This window comes from Nelusetta ayraudi, unplaced genomic scaffold (assembly GCF_046127955.1).
Source record: "Nelusetta ayraudi isolate G7.1 ecotype Tasmania unplaced genomic scaffold, CSIRO-AGI_Nayr_v1 ptg000002l, whole genome shotgun sequence".
Lineage (NCBI taxonomy): Eukaryota > Metazoa > Chordata > Actinopteri > Tetraodontiformes > Monacanthidae > Nelusetta > Nelusetta ayraudi.
Genome location: NW_027466052.1, coordinates 7,702,764 through 7,723,662, shown reverse-complemented (window position 1 = coordinate 7,723,662; position 20,899 = coordinate 7,702,764). Strand labels below are relative to the sequence as shown.

The 20,899-nt window shown below is 45.8% G+C and overlaps 1 protein-coding gene across 7 annotated transcripts; it reads left to right on the top strand.

The window, feature by feature from the left end:
* Positions 1 to 17,717, top strand: LOC142885136 (anoctamin-5-like). Of its 7 annotated transcripts, none has more exons than XM_076021324.1 (22): positions 1 to 341; positions 4,250 to 4,294; positions 7,933 to 7,994; positions 10,307 to 10,417; positions 10,657 to 10,725; positions 10,914 to 11,198; positions 11,522 to 11,641; positions 12,135 to 12,250; positions 12,330 to 12,464; positions 12,622 to 12,727; positions 12,826 to 12,886; positions 13,459 to 13,610; positions 13,716 to 13,790; positions 13,890 to 14,115; positions 14,213 to 14,391; positions 14,581 to 14,678; positions 15,395 to 15,525; positions 15,652 to 15,857; positions 15,974 to 16,161; positions 16,548 to 16,653; positions 16,897 to 17,511; positions 17,581 to 17,717. In XM_076021324.1, the coding sequence occupies exons 1-22, from the start codon at positions 266 to 268 to the stop codon at positions 17,656 to 17,658; spliced, it is 3,240 nt and encodes a 1,079-aa protein (XP_075877439.1). In that variant the 5' UTR covers positions 1 to 265; the 3' UTR covers positions 17,659 to 17,717. The 7 variants fall into 7 exon arrangements, with proteins under 7 accessions (XP_075877439.1, XP_075877423.1, XP_075877413.1 ...); XM_076021308.1 differs by having other exon boundaries at positions 17,554 to 17,717; XM_076021298.1 differs by having other exon boundaries at positions 16,897 to 17,717.
* The last annotated feature ends 3,182 nt before the right edge of the window (positions 17,718 to 20,899 follow it).

Genomic DNA, 20,899 nt, shown 5'->3' with positions numbered 1-20,899 from the left:
GCCAGCCAGCAGCAGGGCAGCAGCAGAAGGCAGGCTACCCGAATGCCACCAATTATGATCCGCTTTGCCATTCTAACTCGTTCGACCGGCGCTCGCTGATTTCAGAGCACGATCGTGCGCCGCTTGCACGGTGGCGTCTCCATATCGACGGGACGGCATCTCACTGAGGAGCTCTAGGGGGTGGAGGAAGAGGAGGAGGAGGAGGAGGAAGAAGAAGCAGGAGCAGCAGCAGCAGCAGCAGCAGCAGCCGTGAGAGTCGCAGAAGATGAGGCGAATAACGGGCAAGGCGAAGGATGAGACCCTGATCGAGATGCGGGGCGCCGAAGACAACTACGCCTCAGGTAAGGCACTCAGTGTCGGCAAGGGACCAGCTCGGCGGGGGGAGTGACCTTCATTAATGTGGCACACTGACTGAGGGCTGAGGGCTGAGGGGAGGCAGGGAGGGAGGGAGAGGTGGGTAAAGTAACCCACCGTGGCTGCAGTGGGTCGCACTGTATCATGAGGATGGCTCACGTAATGCGTGATCGCGCTTGAACTGCAGATGTACATGCGTGGCCGACACGTTTTATTTTGAATGCGTGCAGCTGCGTTGCTTGTTTGTTGTTAGAGTCGTTTAAAAAAAATATATATATATGTGGGGGGTTTTGGGGAACGTGCACGCGACGTCACAATTTCAGCACCCAAGTAGTGTTGTCGTCAAGACCGCACCAACCGAGACCAAGACATCATCAAGACGAGAGAGTATTGAGATCGAGACAAGACCAAGACTTTATATATATCTAAGAAAATAACAACCAAACAGAAAAGAAAATGACCAGTATCTTTTTTAAATTCAAGTTTGCTTCTAAATCAGACGGCAACATCTCTTTGCAGTACTTCAATAATTTTCTTAAACATTTTGCGGCTTTGCCAACTATTTTGAACCATTTTCAACAACAAATTTGCTTCATGAAATTAAAAAATAAATTCACTAGATGTGTCACTCTAGGTGTCACAAACAGAGCGTAACGGATTATTTTCCGTTATCATCTGTCATTGTAGTGTTGGCTGAGTCTTGACCGGTCTTGATCAAATATCCAGAGTCCACCCAGTCAGAGACCGAGACAAGACCAAGTGAAAATGCCTTAGAGTCTGAGACCTTTTAAAAGAGACCAAGACCAATCGGGACTGCTACAACAATACACCTGAGATCAGTGATTCTTGCCCTAACTGATTCTTGGTGTCTCTTTACAAAGAGACAAAGCAATCATAACAGACATGCGTTTGACGCTGTGACTGTGCATTTCAGAGCCTACAAGGGAGTGGGGTCTCTGACTGGTACCTGCAAGTGTCTCGTCTGTTCACCAAAGCCAGCTTTCAGACTTGAAAGTCCAAAAATCTTGGACACAATCTCAAATGGCAGCGGAACTCGGCTCGGAAATCTGGAATTCAGTCAGTGTGGCGTAACTTTATTCGACACAACAGGGATAAAAGAATCTGAAGCAAAGCGTGTGACTACAAAGCGACTCCACCTTCCTCCTCATCTCTGATATCTGATCACAATGTACGTCCACATTCATTGGAACTGGCAGCGTGGTTACCAGCATCACTTTCACTGAACCCGTCATCATCTCCATCTCCGCGTGACATCCGACCCTTTTTGCCTGCTGTCGACTGTTGTTTTGCGCCGAACGAGAGCGTTTTCATTTAGGCCCCAGCCTGTCAGAGCAGTTAAGAGCCCCGGTCTATTAAGCCGGCGGCACGTCTCCCCGAGCGCCGATAAGACAGACACCAGCGCTTCGGAAGCATCTTTTTACACCACACGACCGCCAAGTGGAGAAAGCGTGAAGCTCTCTTGGCGAGTGAAGAGCTTCACAGTTCCACGTCCATCATGTGTGGAGAAGTGGAAAAGTTCATCTCTTGCGGTGGACATTCTGACTGCTCCGACCTTATGTGTGAAGTACAGAATTCTAAGTGACAGCACAAACAATCCATCTCCATTTGAACGACGGATGTGGATGTGCAATTTGCAACATCAAACTCAACCAACAGTAGTAATATGAGGGTTTAACCAAACAAGTATACTTATGATCCTTGAATTGGAGACTTTTATTCATTTTATACTCTCTATTCTAATGAGCATGTGCTCAGCTAGGATTTTCAATAAAGCCCAGAGGTACATGTTAACTTTCAGGAGTTCAATGGGGGTTAAAGCGAGTCTACATGGAGGACTTTCAGGAAGTGCAATGTCTCTATCGCCTGACCTCTGTCTGTCCTCTTCATGAGAAAAAAAAAGTCTGCTGCTTGTGTGATAAGGGCAGAGCAGCGCTCTCGTTGTAGCTCGCAGGACAAGAGACCAAAGTCGGCGTTATAACACACAAGTAAAGGAACTGTTTTATTTTCCTCTCCTCCTCCCCCAACCTCATATCCACCGCTGATAACCCTGCAGCGCAAACATGTGTTCAAGGGCGGGAAAATAGCACCTGACTGTTTTTAATTTGTAAATTCCACTTAAACCGTGATAGTATCTATTTATACAGTGTTCCATGCAGGATCATAGACTATACAGCAGGTTTGTTTGGTCTCTTATCTGGACGCTCAGCCACAGAGGAAACAATGAAGGCAGAGGAAAGCCTCTGTCCTCGCCTTGTTAAGTGTATTTCGGGGTGTATTTCCTCATTCACAGTTGCTCAAACGCTGACAGCCATTGTAGACAGTCACCTCCAATGTGCCACAAGAGAAAAGACACCAAATGAACCCCGACATGATATACAACTCCGGCCGTCATACCTTGGAACATCTAAAAGCTGTTTGAAAGCTTTATTGCAGAGGGTTTTTTTCTCTGTGTCTCAGGGTCAGCCATGTATTAATTCTCACTTAATGACACACTCCTAAAAGATTAATTACTGCTATATGTGCATGGAAGGGAGTTACGGGGGGGGGGGATTTGTTTCCCTTTTAAGATGATGTAACACCGCTATCTGCAGTCGAGCCAATGAAGTCATAATGCAGTCGGCGGAGATAAAGCAGAGTCAAATAATCGCCATGGAAACAAACCCTCTAATTGTGTTACCTCAGCTTGGTGAACGTTTGCCACTGCAGCAGTTGTCAGCCACGACAGAGCAGCAGCGACACCCGTCCGCTTTATTTACGCTGTCAGTGCAGGTGTGTGTGTGTGTGTGTGTGTGTGTGAGTGCGTACGGGTGAACAACTGATCTATTTTTGGATGAAATATAAAGAATCTTGGCCTGAATTTTCTCAGCCTGCTCCAACCAGCTTGCGCAGGCTCCACCTTCGCTTCTTCAACGCACTCTCTCACTTTGGCCTGTTGATGCTAAGTTCTTAAAATCCTCCACCTTCATAGCTGAATACAGGTGGAGGTTTAACCCGCTGGCTGCTGCAATGACCTCGGCGACATTTCACAATAGTGTGTTTTCGATATTACAGGCAAAGTTGGAAACATATATATATATATATATATTATTTTTTTTTTTTTACCAGCAAGCCTCATGTTTGGCCTCAGCTGGTTGCGGCTGAAGAAACTTCCACAGACTGCAGGCCGACACGCGGTGACAGGAAGTGAGGGAGCAGCGATATAGAGTATCTTCTCGTCAAAGGCCTCGGTCTCGTTCAAACTCAGGATGTTGTGGTTCTGCCACGCCTCGCCCTGTCATACAGCACTGAGTCTCAGTGCTGTATCGACACACCTGCACCCTAATTTGAGAGCACAAATGAGGAGACGGCAATAACGCCAATGTTTGCATGGATGGGGCACAGAGAAGAAAAAAAGCTGCCACTGTGGAGTGACAGTAGAGAAGTAACACTGGGGGCACCATGGTTGTGATGCATAAACAGGGCCGTCGAGCTGAGTCATGTGGAGGAGAGCCCGACCAGAGATTCCCACTGGTCCCCAGTTATTGACAGTACACACACCAACAGTGTCCGTTTAGCGTCCCAGCAAAAAAACAAAATGACAATTTGGCTTTTATTGTTGAATCAAAGGTTGACTCCGCCAAGGCAAGAGCCCCCCTGCGAGTGGCACAGGCCATAAAACCTCTCTGCAGCCCTTCTCCTGCGTTCATTTCCCCCCGCGTTGTTTCTTTTGTGCGTCCGCCAGCGGACCCCTGGGTGCCGTTTCACAACTAAAAAGCTTGAATGTGAATTCTGCAAACCAAACGAAGCATCTCAGCAGTTTTAGTGAGCTTTCATCAGCGCTGACCCGCACTGTTGTTCCAGACTAATCCCTGTTTATCTCTCTGTCCTTTTAAAGATGGTCCTGCAGTGTTGACCGCTTTCAGGATAAACCTGCACTCAGGTACAGGCAGATCAGAGGCTTAATGTGACGCCGGTCTGTCCGACATCTCATCATCTGCCTGCTTTTGTCTCCATGCGTGTACCTCTCCCCCAATAATGGAGCCGCTTTTGTTCGCTCTGCTCTGCTTTCTGGTTCGCTCACCTGCCGATCAGACCCAGATGTGTCTCATCTGGAATGTTTGCGTCCTGGTTGCAGCGTGTCCTGTGTTCATGAGTCGCTCCGATGCATGCACTCATATCTTGTCGTGAGTCATGTGAGTGGGGGGGGGGGGGGGGGGGTCATGTGTCCGCTAAGGCTGCCTGGCTGACAGTGTGTGTTACATAAGAAGATACACTGTACACTTCATCGAACTAACAAACAATCTATATTTATTCCTGTGTTTATGTTTGAAGATCTTTTGCATCTTTTCATTTAATAGTTAAGATTCCATTTTTTCAACAAAAGCACATTGTGTCTGTTTTTTTAGACAGAGGTAAATATCTTAACAAAAATAACTGAACCAACGTTCGAAACCGGATCTAAACACGACTGCCCCATGAGAAAAGGTATTTCACTTGTATTGGGCCTAGGCCACATTTAGTCTAGCACCACGACCCTTGATTGGACCACTTCTGTCTGAAGAATACCCACTTCCTGTTTCTAGGGGAGGACATTAAACGCGCCGTCTGCTTTCCAGTGGTGTACACGTCAAGTTGATTGGGCAAAAGTTTGTTCAAGTTCAAAAATGAAAAACAAGCACTTTATTCAGGATAGCAGACTTCCTGTTGGGTGGAGCCAACTGCTTGAGTGACTGTGATAGATGTTATGGCCCCCAAAAATGTGAATGTTTCTGGGAATCATGATAGAGTCCTTGACAGCCAATTCATAGTAGAATATATCTCCCATCCAAACAAAAAGAAGCTTCAGCTTCAAGCACACAACTGAAGACAGCTGCATAGCAAGGCAACTAACAGCTTCTTCAAAGCCGCAGAACGACAACATAGTCCGTTCACATCACAGAAATTCATTACGTGAGTGCAAATAAACACAGAACACACAGAGCTTTTCCCTTTAGAATGCAAAGCGAGGGACTACATATCGTCAGTTGAGTCGTCTGGTACGTACATAACGGTGCTCGACCCGGACGCCAAGTGGGCACTGATGTACAAACGACTGGGTTAACTGATTAGATGAGAGCTTGCGCTCCTCTTAATTTCTTTTAACAGAGCCTGTGAAACGTAGGTATGAAAAAAATGTCTCTGATGCCAAACCTGCCAAAATTATGTCAAAGGAAATGAACCAGTTGCGTGCCACAAATGGAAAAAAAAAAACTGGCCTCAGCAAATTTTGTGATAGTAACTATCTCTTTGAAACACATTGTCAGAATGATGAAAATAAGAATGTAGAAGAACAGTATAAAAGTACAGTTATCTCAGAAGTGTGTACTGTATGATGTTATGTATGTATTCTTTTTAAAACCCATTAGTCACATTTCAACGCAGCTAATTCTCAACGTCTCAAACATTTGTTTGGCTTGTTTGCCAGTTGTGAGTCGGGTTAAGTGGCTTTGTGGGTGGCTGTGAGTATCAACTCTCATCCATTCTCCAACCACTTACTACCAGCCCTTCATTCTGGGGAGTCCACCCACTCTGTTCTTATGATTTGTTTTGATGACTAACTTTCTGGGTGTGCTGCAGCAGTGCATCGCGCTGCTGCTACTGCTGCTGCACCTACTCACGGCGGCACCCGGAGGGATACCACAGAGCGCTTTCAGTGCATCTTTCAGGGAAAACTCAAGCTTTGGGGGTTGCATAAGCACAGGTATATTTTCTTATATCATCCATCCATTCCTCAGCAGACCCCTCACAGCCCAGACACACCCTTTTTAAACTCTGCCTCTCTGGAAGGCGCTCCAGAGCGCTGCATGAGAGAACCACCGGACACAGAGGCAGTTTCTAGCCCCAAGCTGTTGCTGTGTCCAACACGAGACAGTAATTCCAAACACAAAACAGATAACAACCAGTGTGCACAATCCAATAAGTGCACTAATGTATTTTAATGCAATAATCTGTCATCTTCTCTGCCTCACGTGCAGCACATCCAGAAACTCACTGGCTGTTTTCCCGAAGCACTTGTTACCATAGGATTTATTTTAATATTCTCTTCTACTTTTTCAGTCGTATTTTAATGTATTTCCTATTCATAGCTTTTGTTCTAACTGTATATTGTAAGCAAAATTAGTCAAAATCCTTGCTTGCTATGCAAACTTGGTGAATACAGCAGCAGAGGCTTGTTCTTGTGTCATGTCTACATGCCTGTCTGTGTGTTCACAGTGGGACATTTCAGAATCTGGAAATAGACCTTGTGTTTTAATTTTGATTCATGCAAGTCCAAAAAAAACAGCAGCACAAACCCAAAGTTGCTTAAAAAATAGGTTCAGCTGCTCCCTTCAAAAAGCCACAGCTACTGCAGTGGAGTCCTAATTTACTGCTGCACGGGTCGTGGCCGAGCTGCGGACTGACACAGGAGCTTCGTTCTCTCTGGGAAGCGATGAAGTGCGCTGCTGGCCCCCTTCGCCTCTTGTTTGCTCAGGCCTGGCTGCCTCTGACTGGTGGCGGCTCACAGTTGGAACGGGCCCAACGAGAGTGAGACCCAAAAAAAAGAGGAGGGAAAGAGATAAAATACTGCTCAGGGCGACCGGAAACTTGTCCGCACAGCCACAGCTGCTGCTTCGTCCCATGGAAAAATGGGACTTCACTTGACCTTCGCACTCAGGCTCCCTTCAGTCATTTGTCTTGGTCTTTTTTTATTTCTAGGGGAATTTTCAGGCTTGTGCCGGCGAGCTTCCGCACAGAGAGAACCACTGGCTCTCTCCCCCCATTGGCTCATAATTCTGTCCGTTACATCATAGCAGCTAATCATAGGTAGCTTCAGGGGCCCTTCCCCCACCCTCGTCTATGCAGTTCCCACCGCAGCAAGTTGTTGAGGACCAGTCTGTGATAATAATGGGGTAGACAGTGAACAGAGCTGGGATAGAGCCCGGAATGCTGGCTGCCACCTTTGTGTGTATGTGTGAGTGTGTGTGTGAAGTCACAGCCTTTATATTCCGCTCCCCTCTCTCTCATCCCAAATGCTTGGCAGTGGCATCTAAACATGTTGGTCAGTGCTAAAGCGGCCTGGGATAGCTTGTGAAAAAAAATGAGCTGCACGTGCTACCATAATATGAGTGCTTCCTATTAAAAGGGAAAGTTGTGCCACATTGCTTGAGTGATAAAAAGCGATTAGAGACTCACTGGGTTCAACGCTGCTCCATCTGACTGTAATGAAACGGCTTAAACAATAATTTCAACTCTCCACAATAAAAGCATTATGTGATGATTTTTTTCTTCAAGATGACACAACTCAAATACATACATACATACATATATACATATATATATGTATATATATGTATATATATATACATATATATATATATATATATATATATATATATATATATATGTATATATATATACATATATACATATATACATATATATATGTACACATACAGTACATATGTGTGTGTGTTTACATTAGAAAACACATGCCATTTGTCTACAAATATATTAGGCTGCATTTTACTATATAATTTATCTTTTATTTTTTTCTTGCAGATGAAAATGGAGGGAATGGAGTTCCCTTATCTGAAAGGACATGGCTTCCTGGACATTCAAAAGTGAGTTCCTCCTGACCTGGGAAATGTTTTTTTTTTATTTTTAAATACACAAGATGGTAGCAGGCACCTCTCACTGGAGAAGAGCATGCGGCTGACGACGACTCAGTAATGTGTGACAGCACCCTCGTGACAGGAAAGATGCTGCTGAAGTCTGATAAACAAGCTGGGCGGGGTCTTGCTAACTGAACTGAACTGAAGAGTTTCATACACAGAACCACAGCGTAACGATACACTTTAAACGGTTACCGTGTTTTCTGGTTTGTCTTTGCTGACCTAAAAAAAATGTGGAATTATGGTTGAGCCTGAAACATTATTCATGCTAAGGGATAAATTATTTTGAAACGGGTGATTTCTGTTCAGGCTGGTGTCTGCTGTGGTCTGCTGTGCCCTTGGGTTCTTCCTCCCACAATGCAACAGCATGCACGTTAGGCACACAGTTTGGATGTTGACAAACAAGAGGTGGCCACGAAAAGTTCCATAAAATACACCCACCACGACATGGCAGCGTCAACTTCTACTCTGAGTAGAACAGACAGACACACGAACAGACTTTGATCCTTTACCTGCTTTTGCTACTCTATTGGCGACCGACCGCTGCTTGTTGCATTGGCAGGGTGGATCTTCATTCAGTTGGAGGAGGAAGCCTCTGGGTGAATGTCATTAGATTCTCAGGCAGCAGACTGCCTCTACTTGCGTCTCGTATATATATATATATATATATATATATTTTTTTTTTTGCACTACTCCTGTCTGGCCTGAGTGGCAGACACCCGAGGCTTCGTTTATCACCGCACAGACGTGTGCTTTGTCAAGGTTGGGAGAGCACGCCCATGTAATGTGTGGAATTTATCAGCTTGCACCCATCTATGCCTGCGGTCAGACATCTGCACGGATTGGTAAACTGCACTACACACCATGCAACCCGATCGCGACCACGTAGGATCTTGAGGTTACTGTTTGGTTTTGTTGATAAGAATTGCACGCAGTTTCTTTCATATGAAGACAACTTAGCCGTGTTCTGTTCATCCTAGTTGAGTTGATGTGTTTTTATTTTCTCGGACACCTCTTGGTTTTGGTTGCCATTGTACCCGCAGCCCCCCTAAACGTTGAACCACAACTGTAGCACCTCTGTTCTCCTCCCTGGCCTGCCCCCTTCCATCAGATCCCATCAGAATGGGTTCTCCTTTAATGTGGAACCTTTGATCTGAATTTTGCCTTTGATGATTTAGAATTTTCCTGACTTGGAAAGACCGATCGTCATTCTGGACCCGTGTGATTCTGCCAGCCTCCTGAGCCACCGGCATCAGGTGCTCTGGTGTTGTTGTTGTCAAGGTTGACATGTCCTCAATGTAGGCCCTGACAGGCTCTAACTGGACCTCCGACTTTTGCTGCTCACCACCTAGTACCCATGGTAAACACTGCTGCTAAACCGTTGGGTTTGAAATACGTGTTTGGCACCCCTAATGAGATGCAGGAGGAAGACTGGGGACGCTGACACGGTGGTCTCGCTCTCAGTCTTGGCTTTTCACTCTTGCAGACCAGTATCGGGTACTGCAGATGTCCTCTAAAGACCTAGAGAAGGGGACTAGAGGGGAGCTTATTGGTTTTTGGGCCATGTCTCTCCACACTGACATGACAGATCTACCAAAACTGGCCAATGTGGCACTTTGCCAAGATTTCAAGACAAATGTCTCATTTGCACCGAGCAGAACATCAGTAGCATTTCAATACGCTGTTCTGTTGTCAGGACACCGTTTGGACTGATGAATCTATTATATCGAATTTATTTGACATTATTAGCAATGCTCCATCCCTCTTTTGATCTGTTAGCAGACTTCCTCCTCTTTTTTGCAACAGAGAAAGTTCAGCAGTTTTTAGAATAAACGGCAAACCTTCTCATCCGTCCCTTTCTTCTGCAGGCTGCCTCAGCCATCCTACAAACCTTCAAAGCTGCCCTCGCAGTTTTGTCTTGTAACGTTCTGACAGTTTATGTTGTAGTCTGTCAATATGGGTAGATTGTCAATTTGTGTAGCCTTGTGACACTAGTTGTGACCAATTCTGTGTCAAGTTGCATGCAGCCACAATAATGGCGTAACAGTAGACTAGTCCATCAAATTTAAGTCTAAACGGGCTGTCAGTCAAAATGGTCTTTTCAAACAAATTGCATTTTCACTTTGATGTCAAAACTATTTCGTTCCTTCACATTTGAGTGTTTAATCCAGCAGTGGCGATGCAGAACCCCGCAGCTGCCATCGTCCCACCTTTGCCACTCGTGTCACAGTGTCTTTTTGTGCCTCCTGTTCCTCCCGCAGACAGACAATCTTCAATCTTCAAACTCAGACACTGTGTTCTTCAGGGATGGGATACGAAGGATAGACTTTGTGCTGGCTTACGTGGATGACAAGGATGTAGAGAAGAGACAGGTAAGAGAGAAGTGTCACGCTTTTGCCTGTTACCACCATGATGCAACCACAACGGCAGCACAAGCTGTTTTCACAAAATTCTGTTTTCCTGTAGAATTTGTTGTCTCCCTTGACACAAAGGCTTTTTTTTTTTTAAACCTCAGTCTCAACATTAATATCCGAGACAGAGGCTTTGATGGACGTGTGTGTGTATGCGTTGTTTTGTGTGTCGCACCAATGTCTTGTGTGCTTATTTTCAGGAGAGGAGGAAGGAGTTTGAGGCCAACTTGGTGAAAATCGGACTGGAACTGGAGACAGAGGACAAAGATGTAAGAAAACCAAGCACGGAGCGCAGCTGCCACCTAGTGGACACTTTGCAGATGCACACTGTAGGACAGAGAAAACTATCTAGATAGGAAAGTGATGAATCAGCCTCCACACTGAACAGGGAGAACCTCAACGAGGGGATTTGATTCAAGCTAACACTCTTTGTGCTCTCATCTGTGCTTTGCATCAGGATTCCAAAGATCAGAAGACGTACTTCCTGAAGCTCCACGCGCCCTGGGACGTGCTGGCCACCTACGCCGAAATCTTAAGCATCAGGTTTCCCTTCAAGGAGAACGACATCCCCCACGGAAACGACGTCCCTCTGGATGTGATATCGCATCCGTTCCGTCTTCCGCACCATATCATGCACCCAGAGCCAGACTACTTCACCTACCCCTTCACCAAGAGCAAGTCCGACTTCTTCCTCATCTCCGACAGGGACACCTTCTTCCCTCCTTCCACAAGGAACAGAATCGTGAGTGCGATGATTGGGAGTGATGCTGCATGGAGTGTCTCTTTGGACGGATTGTTTAAATTGGTCCTATTGTAAAAAAAAAAAAAAAAAAAAAAAAAAAACTGACTTTTTCAGTTTTGTATGGACTACAGGGCTCAAACTAGGACTTTTTTGACCAAATAAACCTTGTTTATTGTTGGAAGTAGACCACCAAAATGAATGTATTAAATGTGGCCCCGTTAAGAATGATGGCATTTCTAGAAATGAACCTGAGATTGTTTTGTCCTTCCTGTCATATAATTCACGAATAGTCAACTTAAATTGATCATTTTGTCTGTTTTCAGGTGTACTACATCCTGGCCCGCTGTCCGTACTACAAAGAAAACGAGGTGGATAAAGAGAAGACGGGAATCAAGCGGCTCATCAACAATGGGACGTACACAGCGGCTTTTCCTCTGCACGACGTGAGAAAAACGCAGAACTCACTGACGTATTAACACAGTATTTTGAAAACATTTCATGTGCTTAGAGCAGGCAGGGAAGGGTTGACAAAGCGCTGGACTGCGCAAACGCGTCACTGTGAAAACCTGAAAAGGCGTCTTTGTAAGTGCAGGAATCTGCCCGCACGTTTACTGCTGCACCCCTTCTGTTCATGCAGGTTGCTCTCGTGTCATAGTCACATGACTTCCTCATGTAAAGCGTGACTAGAAGTAGCATGCGTCCACAAATTTAGATGCAACATTTGTGCTTGAGTGTTGTTGCAGTGGTTGTGCAGTGGGGAGAAAGACACTGCGTTGTTCTATCACGGTGCACACAGCACGGCTCTTTTAGCAAATCACCCTGCCACTGTTAACACAATAAGTCACTTTTAATAGAACCATGTTGTTGGAGAACATTACATTTTATTCACTCGCAAATTTTCCACCAAGTCGACCGCTTTCCCCTGCCTCCTTTCAGTGCCCATACTGGGAGAAGGCGAGCCAGAGCACGGTGGAAAGCGAGCGCTTCTACTTGTACAACCACTGGGCCCGATTTCTCTGCTTCTACAAAGAGCAACCGATCAACCTCATCAGGTGAGCAGAGCACATCAGTCACGCTTTTGTGACGTTCCGAGCCTGCGAAGGCTGACTGTGGTTCCAATCGCGCCTGCAGGAAGTACTACGGTGAAAGGATCGGGATCTACTTTGCCTGGCTGGGCTTCTACACGGAGATGCTGTTCCTCGCGGCCACCGTGGGCGTCATATGCTTCGTCTACGGGCTGTCCAGTTACACCAATAACATAACGAGGTTGGTGCCACAAGGGGGCGTCTGGACACTTAGAACTAAATGGCTGCCATAGTAAATGGAGTGCAACATATTTGACAGAATGTGAGGAAAACTTGCTGCATTCAGACATACATTTGGAATTTAATAACTCAAAAAAAAAAATTTTTTTTTATTCTAGCAATGAAATATGTGACGAAAACATAGGAGGCACCATTGTCATGTGCCCACTTTGTGACAAGAAGTGCCCTTTCTGGAATCTCAGCTCCACCTGTCACTCTTCATGGGTAAGGCGACACTTCAGCGCGTCACACAGTCGCTTTTACCGAAGTCTCTTCTGCCCTTGACTCATTTCCTAACATCTTTCATGTACTGTGTCTTCCAGCAATCCAGTCTGTTTGACAACGAAGGCACGATATTTTTTGCCATATTCATGGGGATTTGGGGTGAGTGCAGCACTTGTTGTGGTTTAAGCTGTGCAAGAATGTCAGTACCTGCCCCCCGTCCTCCCAAGATTGATAAATACAGGGGTTAAAGCCCACTTCCTCATATACGTAGCAAGCACAGGTGGCTAAAAGATCTGCGAACTCTTTCACAATAAAATATGTTCTCCATCTATAATAACCCTGTTCTCTATTAAGCTGGAGCTTCACTGCTTTGCAAACCTCATTTTACTGATGTTTATGAAAACTAGTCTGCCCATCAATGCTTGCTCCAAGTGTGGGCTAAAATGATTAAAAGTAAAGTGTTCTTAGTGACATCACAAAGGGATGAGTAGTCTCAACACTCCCCAGTCCATCCTCTGACATCACCATACACGCTGCTTTTTATTCCTTTCCAAATTTGTGGAAGACTCAACAATGCGTCAATTTCAGCATGAAGCTAACAAGCATTTTTTTTTTTTTGAAGGAGGATGTAAACAGGCGGCTAAATACAGTGTTTTCTGGAGATCTGTAGTTCTGGGATAATTTGCCGTGTGAGGCTTGACATCTTTCTCTTTGTCAAAACCACCTGGCAGTTACTCTATTCTTGGAGTTCTGGAAACGACGTCAGGCTCGACTGGAGTACGAGTGGGACCTGGTGGACATGGAGGAGGAGCAGCCACAGCTGCAGATCAGGCCTGAGTTTGAGATCAAGTGCACACGCAGGAGACTCAACAAAATCACTCAGGTCATTTACAGCGACTTTCGCGCGCTCCCCTGTTCCCGAAACAACTCTACGATGTAAACCCCGAGCATCGGAAGAGAAAATAATAAACTCCATCTAATCTTTCAGGAAATGGAGCCCTTTCTACCCTGGAGGAGCAAGTGCGCTCGCTTCTGCATTTCCGTCACCACTGTCATATTCTGGGTAACGGAGCTTTTCCCTTCACGAACGTCATCTTCCGTCGTCACTGTGTAACACCGACTGCAGGCTTAAATGTTTGCGTTTGTGTGTGTGTGCCAACAGTTGTGCATGATCATGGCCTGCATCATCGGCGTCATAGCGTACAGGCTGGCTGTGTACGCTGCCTTCGCAAGCGTCATCAAGGACCCCTTGAGGAAGATCCAGCTGGTGGGCAGGTTCATCACTCCACAGCTGGCCACGTCCGTCACCGCCTCCTGCATCAACTTTGTCCTCATCTTGATGCTCAACTTCTTCTACGAGAGGGTGGCCGTGTGGATCACCGATCTGGGTAAGTCGCCCACTCCAGCCCCCCCGACCCAGAATCGTGAAGAGACTCCACACAAATGACAGCGGGGGCAACTTGTCTCGCCTTGTCTTGTGTGCAGAGATCCCGAAAACCCACTTCCAGTATGAGAACCGGTTGACCATGAAGATGTTCCTTTTCCAGTTTGTCAACTACTACTCCTCCTGCTTCTACGTGGCTTTCTTTAAGGGCAAATTTGTCGGTTTTCCCGGCGAATACATGTACATGTTTGGCAAAGGGAGCAAACTGAGGAACGAGGAGGTGAGTTCCCGTTAATGGAACCCAATCAAAACAGCTCCGCGACCCACTGTTGGGTCGTGACCCACCAGTTCATAAACACTGCTTTAAATGAACCTCTCAACACTCAAGGTCTCCTGGTTTATTGGCCGTTAGAAAATGTGCCACGATCCAAAGCGTGTTTTGTGACTTGAAAACCTCTTGGTGCCCTAGTGTGACCCCGGCGGCTGTCTGATTGAGCTCACCACACAGCTGCTGATCGTCATGATCGGAAAACAACTGGTGGGGAACGCCCAGGAAGCCACCGTGCCGTAAGTGCACGTCTTCCACACGCTTCACTCACTGCTGGGACAAATGGATGAAAGCAAGGATGAATGCTGAGCTATTTAGACGTCACTCTCCATCTTTTCTGTCTTGACACCATAGTTGGAAAAACTCTTGTTGGCTGCCCAGCACTGTCTTGCCACGACTCACCCCTGGGTTTTTTCATTTTGTTTTTTCATTTTGTGGCTCTATGATTGTAGACACATTGACTGGTGAGCAAACTTCTCATAGCCTGTCAAGAGGAGCTTCTGTTGGTGTGTGAACTGTTGCCATAAGGTTTATTCTCGCAAGAGAGTGCTGGGCAGGCAACTTTAGTTTATTTGGTCCTATACCAGTCCACCAGGGGGCACTGTGTCAATGAAAAGGGGGCCGCTCTACCCATTCTAGCGGAAAAAGGAAAAACATTTCTCCAATTTGAACAACTTTTGAAACTGTCTTTGCAAGGTAGAATTCCCCAGTGTTGCTTTAAAGGCATGAGATTACGTCACATGCAGTGTCATCCGTACTATCTTTGTTTGAAAAGAAAATGCATACTATTGCGAAAATATCTATTCATGCAAGATGTCAGGGTGCAAGATTCATTTTTCTGTCACTGAATTGATTCTGCCACATCTCTTATTATAAAGATTCTGCTTGGCTTGGCAAATGAAAACCTTAATTTTCTTAACAGCGTTCTCTTCTTCATGTGGAATTTCTCCAATAGGTTGCTACGTAATTGGTTTAACCGGTGGAGGGGGAAGCAAAATCCTCACAATGATTTCAGCCGCTGGGAGCAGGACTACGTCCTGCAGGACTTCATCCACATGGGATTATTCTATGAGTACCTGGAGATGGGTGAGACGTTTATGATTGGCAGGCAGAGGCGTCTATGTATCTCAGACTGACTGATCGCAGATTTGGTTTTTCCGCCTTGGTCGTCTCTTAATTCTCAATGCTAATCTTGTCTCCCGCCCCACGCAGTGATTCAGTTTGGCTTCATCACCTTGTTCGTGGCCTCTTGCCCGCTGGCCCCTCTCCTCGCTCTGTTTAACAACATCATGGAGATCCGAGTTGACGCCTGGAAGTTCACCACCCAGTTCAGACGGCCGGTGGCAGCCAAGGCCCGAAACATCGGCGCGTGGCAGGAAATCCTCAACTCTGTGGCCATTGTATCTGTGGTCACCAATGTAAGCGCTGCACATGTAGATAGAAAGACGGACAGATATTGGAACGCTTGTTATCTTTGTCACATCAAAACCCGAGCTGAGTGCTCATCCAACGTCTTCTGTCTCGCTCCATCCAGGCTTTCATCATGGCGTTCACCTCTGACATGATCCCCCGCATGGTCTACCTGTACGCCTACAGTAAAGAGTCCAACATGAAGGGCTACATCAATGACAGCCTATCGGTGTTCAACGTCTCGCACATACCCGAGGACCACATGCCGGATGAGTTCACCCTCAGGTTGAGGAACGTAACCACTACCTGCAGGTAGGAGATCACAGCCGGGTTACCGTGATTATTTTTATTTTTTGGGCATCCGCGTTGAGCTCTAGGAGCAGCGATGCTGTGCAGAAGAACGCGATTCAGTGATGACATGCGGTGACAGTCACCGTAGCCAACGGAGAAAAACTTGACCTTGAGGATTTGCAGAAGTTCTGTTTTGCAGAGATAGAGCTGTCGACCGAACCCGGGTTCCATTTAGAAGCTTATCACAAACAAACAACAACCGTTCACACTCAGACTCGCACCTATAGACGACTTAGAGCTGCCAATCAGCCTGATGTCCATGTCGTTGGACTGCAAGGGGAAATCTGAGTAGCTGAGAGACAAACTGGACTCATGCTGTTTTCTCCTCCTCCTCTCCCCTTGAATAGATATTACGACTACCGCTACCCTCCAGGCCATTACAAACAGTACACTCACACTCTGAAGTTCTGGCACATCATGGCAGCAAAACTGGCTTTCATTATTGTCATGGAGGTAAGTCAGTGCAGCCGAGTTCCCTTCACTTTCTCTCACCCGCCTGCCCTCTAGTTTCTTTCTCTTCCCATCCCACCCCTTGCCCTTCCTCTCTACCTCCTCTCCTCTCCCCTTTCCTCCCCATTTCCCTTCCCTGAAAGCAAATCCTCCACGCATTCTGCATAAAAAATGAATACAAAGAAACAAATTCAGTTTTAACAACAAACCCCCAGCAATAACTGATCAATGTTTGTCCTCCGGCAGCATGTGGTGTTCACTGTGAAATTCTTCCTGGCCTGGCTGATTCCGGACATCCCCGTCGACATCAAGGCGCGGATCACCCGGGAGCGCTACCTGATCCAGGAATACCTCAACAGCTACGAGCTGGGGAAGCTCACACTGCAGCTGAGTGCCAGCCTGGTCGCAGAGCCGCCGCCAGAGGCGACGGAGGAGAGAGCGGCGGCGCACCTGAGGGAGTTCACGGAGCCGAGGGGGCATGAGGAGGGCAAGGAGGAGGAGGAAGAGGGGACGCACAAGGCAGCGGGGGCGGAGGTGACGTCCGAGAGCTCCGAGGCAACGGAGCTCACGGAGTTGATCGCACCAACGGAGGCAACAGAGTCGATGGAGCTGCCCGGGTCGGGAGAGGAGATGGAGGAGATGGAGGCCATGGAGTTGGACGAAGAGATGGAGTTGGCAGCAGTGACGGAGGACAAGGAGATGACGGAGTTAATGGCGCTGCTCGGGTTGGAAGAAGTGACGGAGTCGACAGAGCTGACGGACTTGACCGACCCGATGGAGGTCCCGGATGTTGCAGAGATCATAGAGGTCACAGAGGCTACGGAGATCATAGAGGTCACAGAGGCTACAGAGATCATAGAGGTCACAGAGGCTACGGTCACAGAGGCTACGGAGATCATAGAGGTCACAGAGGCTACGGAGATCATAGAGGTCACAGAGGCTACCGAGGTCACAGAGGCTGCAGAGGCGACAGAAGATACAGACATACCTGACGTGCGAATTGAATGAAACGCAAGATGAGGAAGGGTCGTGCCTGGGAGTGTTCAAATTCCAGTTCAGAATCAAAACCCAAAAAAGAAAAATAATTCAAATCTTCATTTTACTTTGGCCTCAGCCTCACGAGACAAGAAAATATAACTGAGTGCCATTAAAATAAAATAAAAAGAGCAAATCGATTGTTAAACGCAGCATCTATTGTTCTCCATGTGAGGCCTTCATAAAAATGAAAAAAGTCTTTGTCTCCTCATGGGGTTAAACGTGACACCAGGCGCTGCTCACCTGTTGGCTGCGGTGTGGTTTGATCATCATATATCTGCATGTGGTCATCAGGTTGAAGAACTTGCTATGTGCCAAAAGGTGGTTGTGGTACAACTAAGAATCATTAATCGAGAGTAAAAGATGTATATGATAATATAACATATAAGTATTTTGCAATGTGTGTAATTCTCCTCCTGTGTGTGAGAGAACATGTGCAATTTGTTTCTTTGTGGCTTCATTTTGTTATTTTATCGAAGAAACTGGTAGCTTGTCAATGTTCTGTCCCACTGATCTGTAGCTGGACTATGAGATTGGAGTGCCCCCCGCACCCCCCTTTTGTTTTTAAATCTCTGAAGTTTTTTATGTTTGTTTTCAATTGGATTAAAAAAGAAAAAACCTAGAACCTCCAATTGCACCGCAGTCAGATGAAGCGGGCTGATACTCAAAGGCTGCGGACACACGTGGGTTTTTTTTGTTGTTTTTTTAAATATTGACCGGCTTTAAAAATGTAGGAAACATCAAACATGAAGACTTTTTTTTAACCACTTTCAACTGAGAGACCACACACCTGACGACTCCAGCCAATAGTGGGACAGCCGTCGCAGACACAAGATGTCAGATCTTCAGCGCAGTCTCGTGATTAAGACCTAGCGTAACAAGCTTTGTTGCTTTCTGGAACGGCCCCATTTGCTTGTTTTTGTCGCCATTGTGGGAACTTCTCTGTGTGTTGTTTTCCGAGCGGGACGTGGCTTCCCGTCACTTCATGGCCTCAGCTCGTTCCCATTGACTGTGATCTGTTGAATGCATGTATGAAAAATCTGAACTGATGTGATCTCCTGCCGCCCTGACAGGCGGACAGTCGGGCAAAAAAATCCTAAAGTGTGTCCACAGCCTAACTGTCATCAAAATGTGGTGGCAAACGACGGCGGGACCAATCATGACAATGTCTGTCAGCAGAACACACAGTACCTGTGACAGAATCTCTGCCACAGATTTCCAGTCGTAATACAATCAGTTTGTGTGAGTGTTTTTTTTTTTTGTTTTTTTTAAGTCTGAGACCGAACGTCCTCTAAAATTACATGTCCTCAAGTTTTGCACGCTGTAATAGTTGTAAGTCTCATTTTAGATAAACTGCCAACATACATCTAGATGGGCTCAAATGTGACTAATGAGTATTAGTCTGAAAAAAAAAAAAAAAAAAGCTGTGGTTGCTGAGTTTAATACATATAAAATAGAATCTACTGAGCGACATGTAATACAGTAACCTTATTAATCCACTTTTACTCTAAACCTGTGACTAATAAACTAATAATTTGTAGCCTGAAGCCGTAGTGGGTGGAAAAAAACCTCTTGTTACTCTCTTTTCTAGATTGTCTCAGTCAACTTCCGGTTTGCTTTGTACTAATAATTGTCTGGCTTTGCAAGTGGCCCTCAGAGAAGTGTCGTTCAGACTCTCCTGCCACTTTGTCAAGGGACCAAACGAGTGAGAAACCTTTGAGGTTTCTATGAATCTACTTGCGTTTTAAATGTGTATTTTTTATGTCTCTGTTTCAACTCTCCATATTGCAGCTACGGTTACAGTTCCAGTTGCTCTAATCTCAGGACGGAACAGCTTCTCACGCTTGTAGGCACTGTGTGTGCCCGGCTGTGTGATGTCGTGTGTGCGTGGTGGGATCAGAGAGCAGCCCCCAGCGTGAGCTCGACCTACTTCCAAACAGAAACAAAATGCCTTAAACATTCGTGGACATGCTTTTGTACACGCTCGTGCAATGAGTGTTCAGAGTTTGTTTTGTTGGAAACACTTCTGGCTGCTGTCAACTGCTGAAAACTATCTGTGTCAGTGTGCATGAGTCTGTCAAGTGTGTATTCGATTTTCAGATCATTGTATGTCAATGCTGGGCTGCAGTTAAGCCTTTTCAATTCACAATAAATAATGGAAAAAAATCTCCTCTTGTATGACCCTTATTTGCAAGCAGGATAAAAATGTTATGTTTCCTTCTTCCTCGTCCCCAGAACTCTGACCACCTGAACTGATTTATAATCCAGTCAAACTGATAGTACATCATAAACCAAACCAAACCAACCATCTTTGGGCTGCACCCATTCTCATATGAACATACGCATACTTACATAACAACATATGTTATCAGTCCCAAATACTCCCAGAATGACCAAATGACGTATGATGACAATGATGAATGTACCAAGACATATATTCTGGATATATCAATATACACCCTGACTGACTCGAACTGCAGTTCAATTGCTATGAAATGATGCTCAGTCACATAAAAAAAAAAAAAACTTTTCTCATGAAGCAGATCAATGTGAAACATGCTTGTGAATAAAGAAAATTGACACTCCAAGTGAAATGACAAAGGTGTTTCGGTGTTGGAAGACTGTGGAACATAATGTGGTGCCGGTGAAAAGGATGTGAACTATCGACGTCAAATGAAATTGACAACAGAATCAAATCATCTCGATGTTGTCGCTGTGGAAACAGAGGAAAGGTGCAGTTTTGCTTTTGTCCAACAGATGGTAGCCGATACCCACAAATAAAAAGAGAGCTACTGCCGAGTTCTCTTTTGTCCTATCACACAGAATAACCGTTTTAAACGTATTTAGGATTTTTACACCAATTTATATGACGTGATGTGACGTTTCAAAATTGTATGTTTTTTTGTTTTTTTGAAGGTCGTGTCTTTTCGGTTAGCTTGTCAATAATAAACAACAGCTATTACAAAATATTCCTGCGCGTATAAGGAAAGACGTTTTCAGGGGTGGTGGTGGTGGTGGAGGGAACTCTTAAATTATTAATACATTCCTACGTTGTGCGGAGGAGCTTCCTGTGTGTGTGGGTGGGGGTTGAGAGAGAGAGAGAGAGAGAGAGAGAGAGAGAGAGAGAGAGAGAGAGAGAGAGAGAGCACCACCCTCCTTTGCGATCCACTCCTGCCTATTTGGTTTCCATAGTGCTGCCCCTAGAGACGTGTTG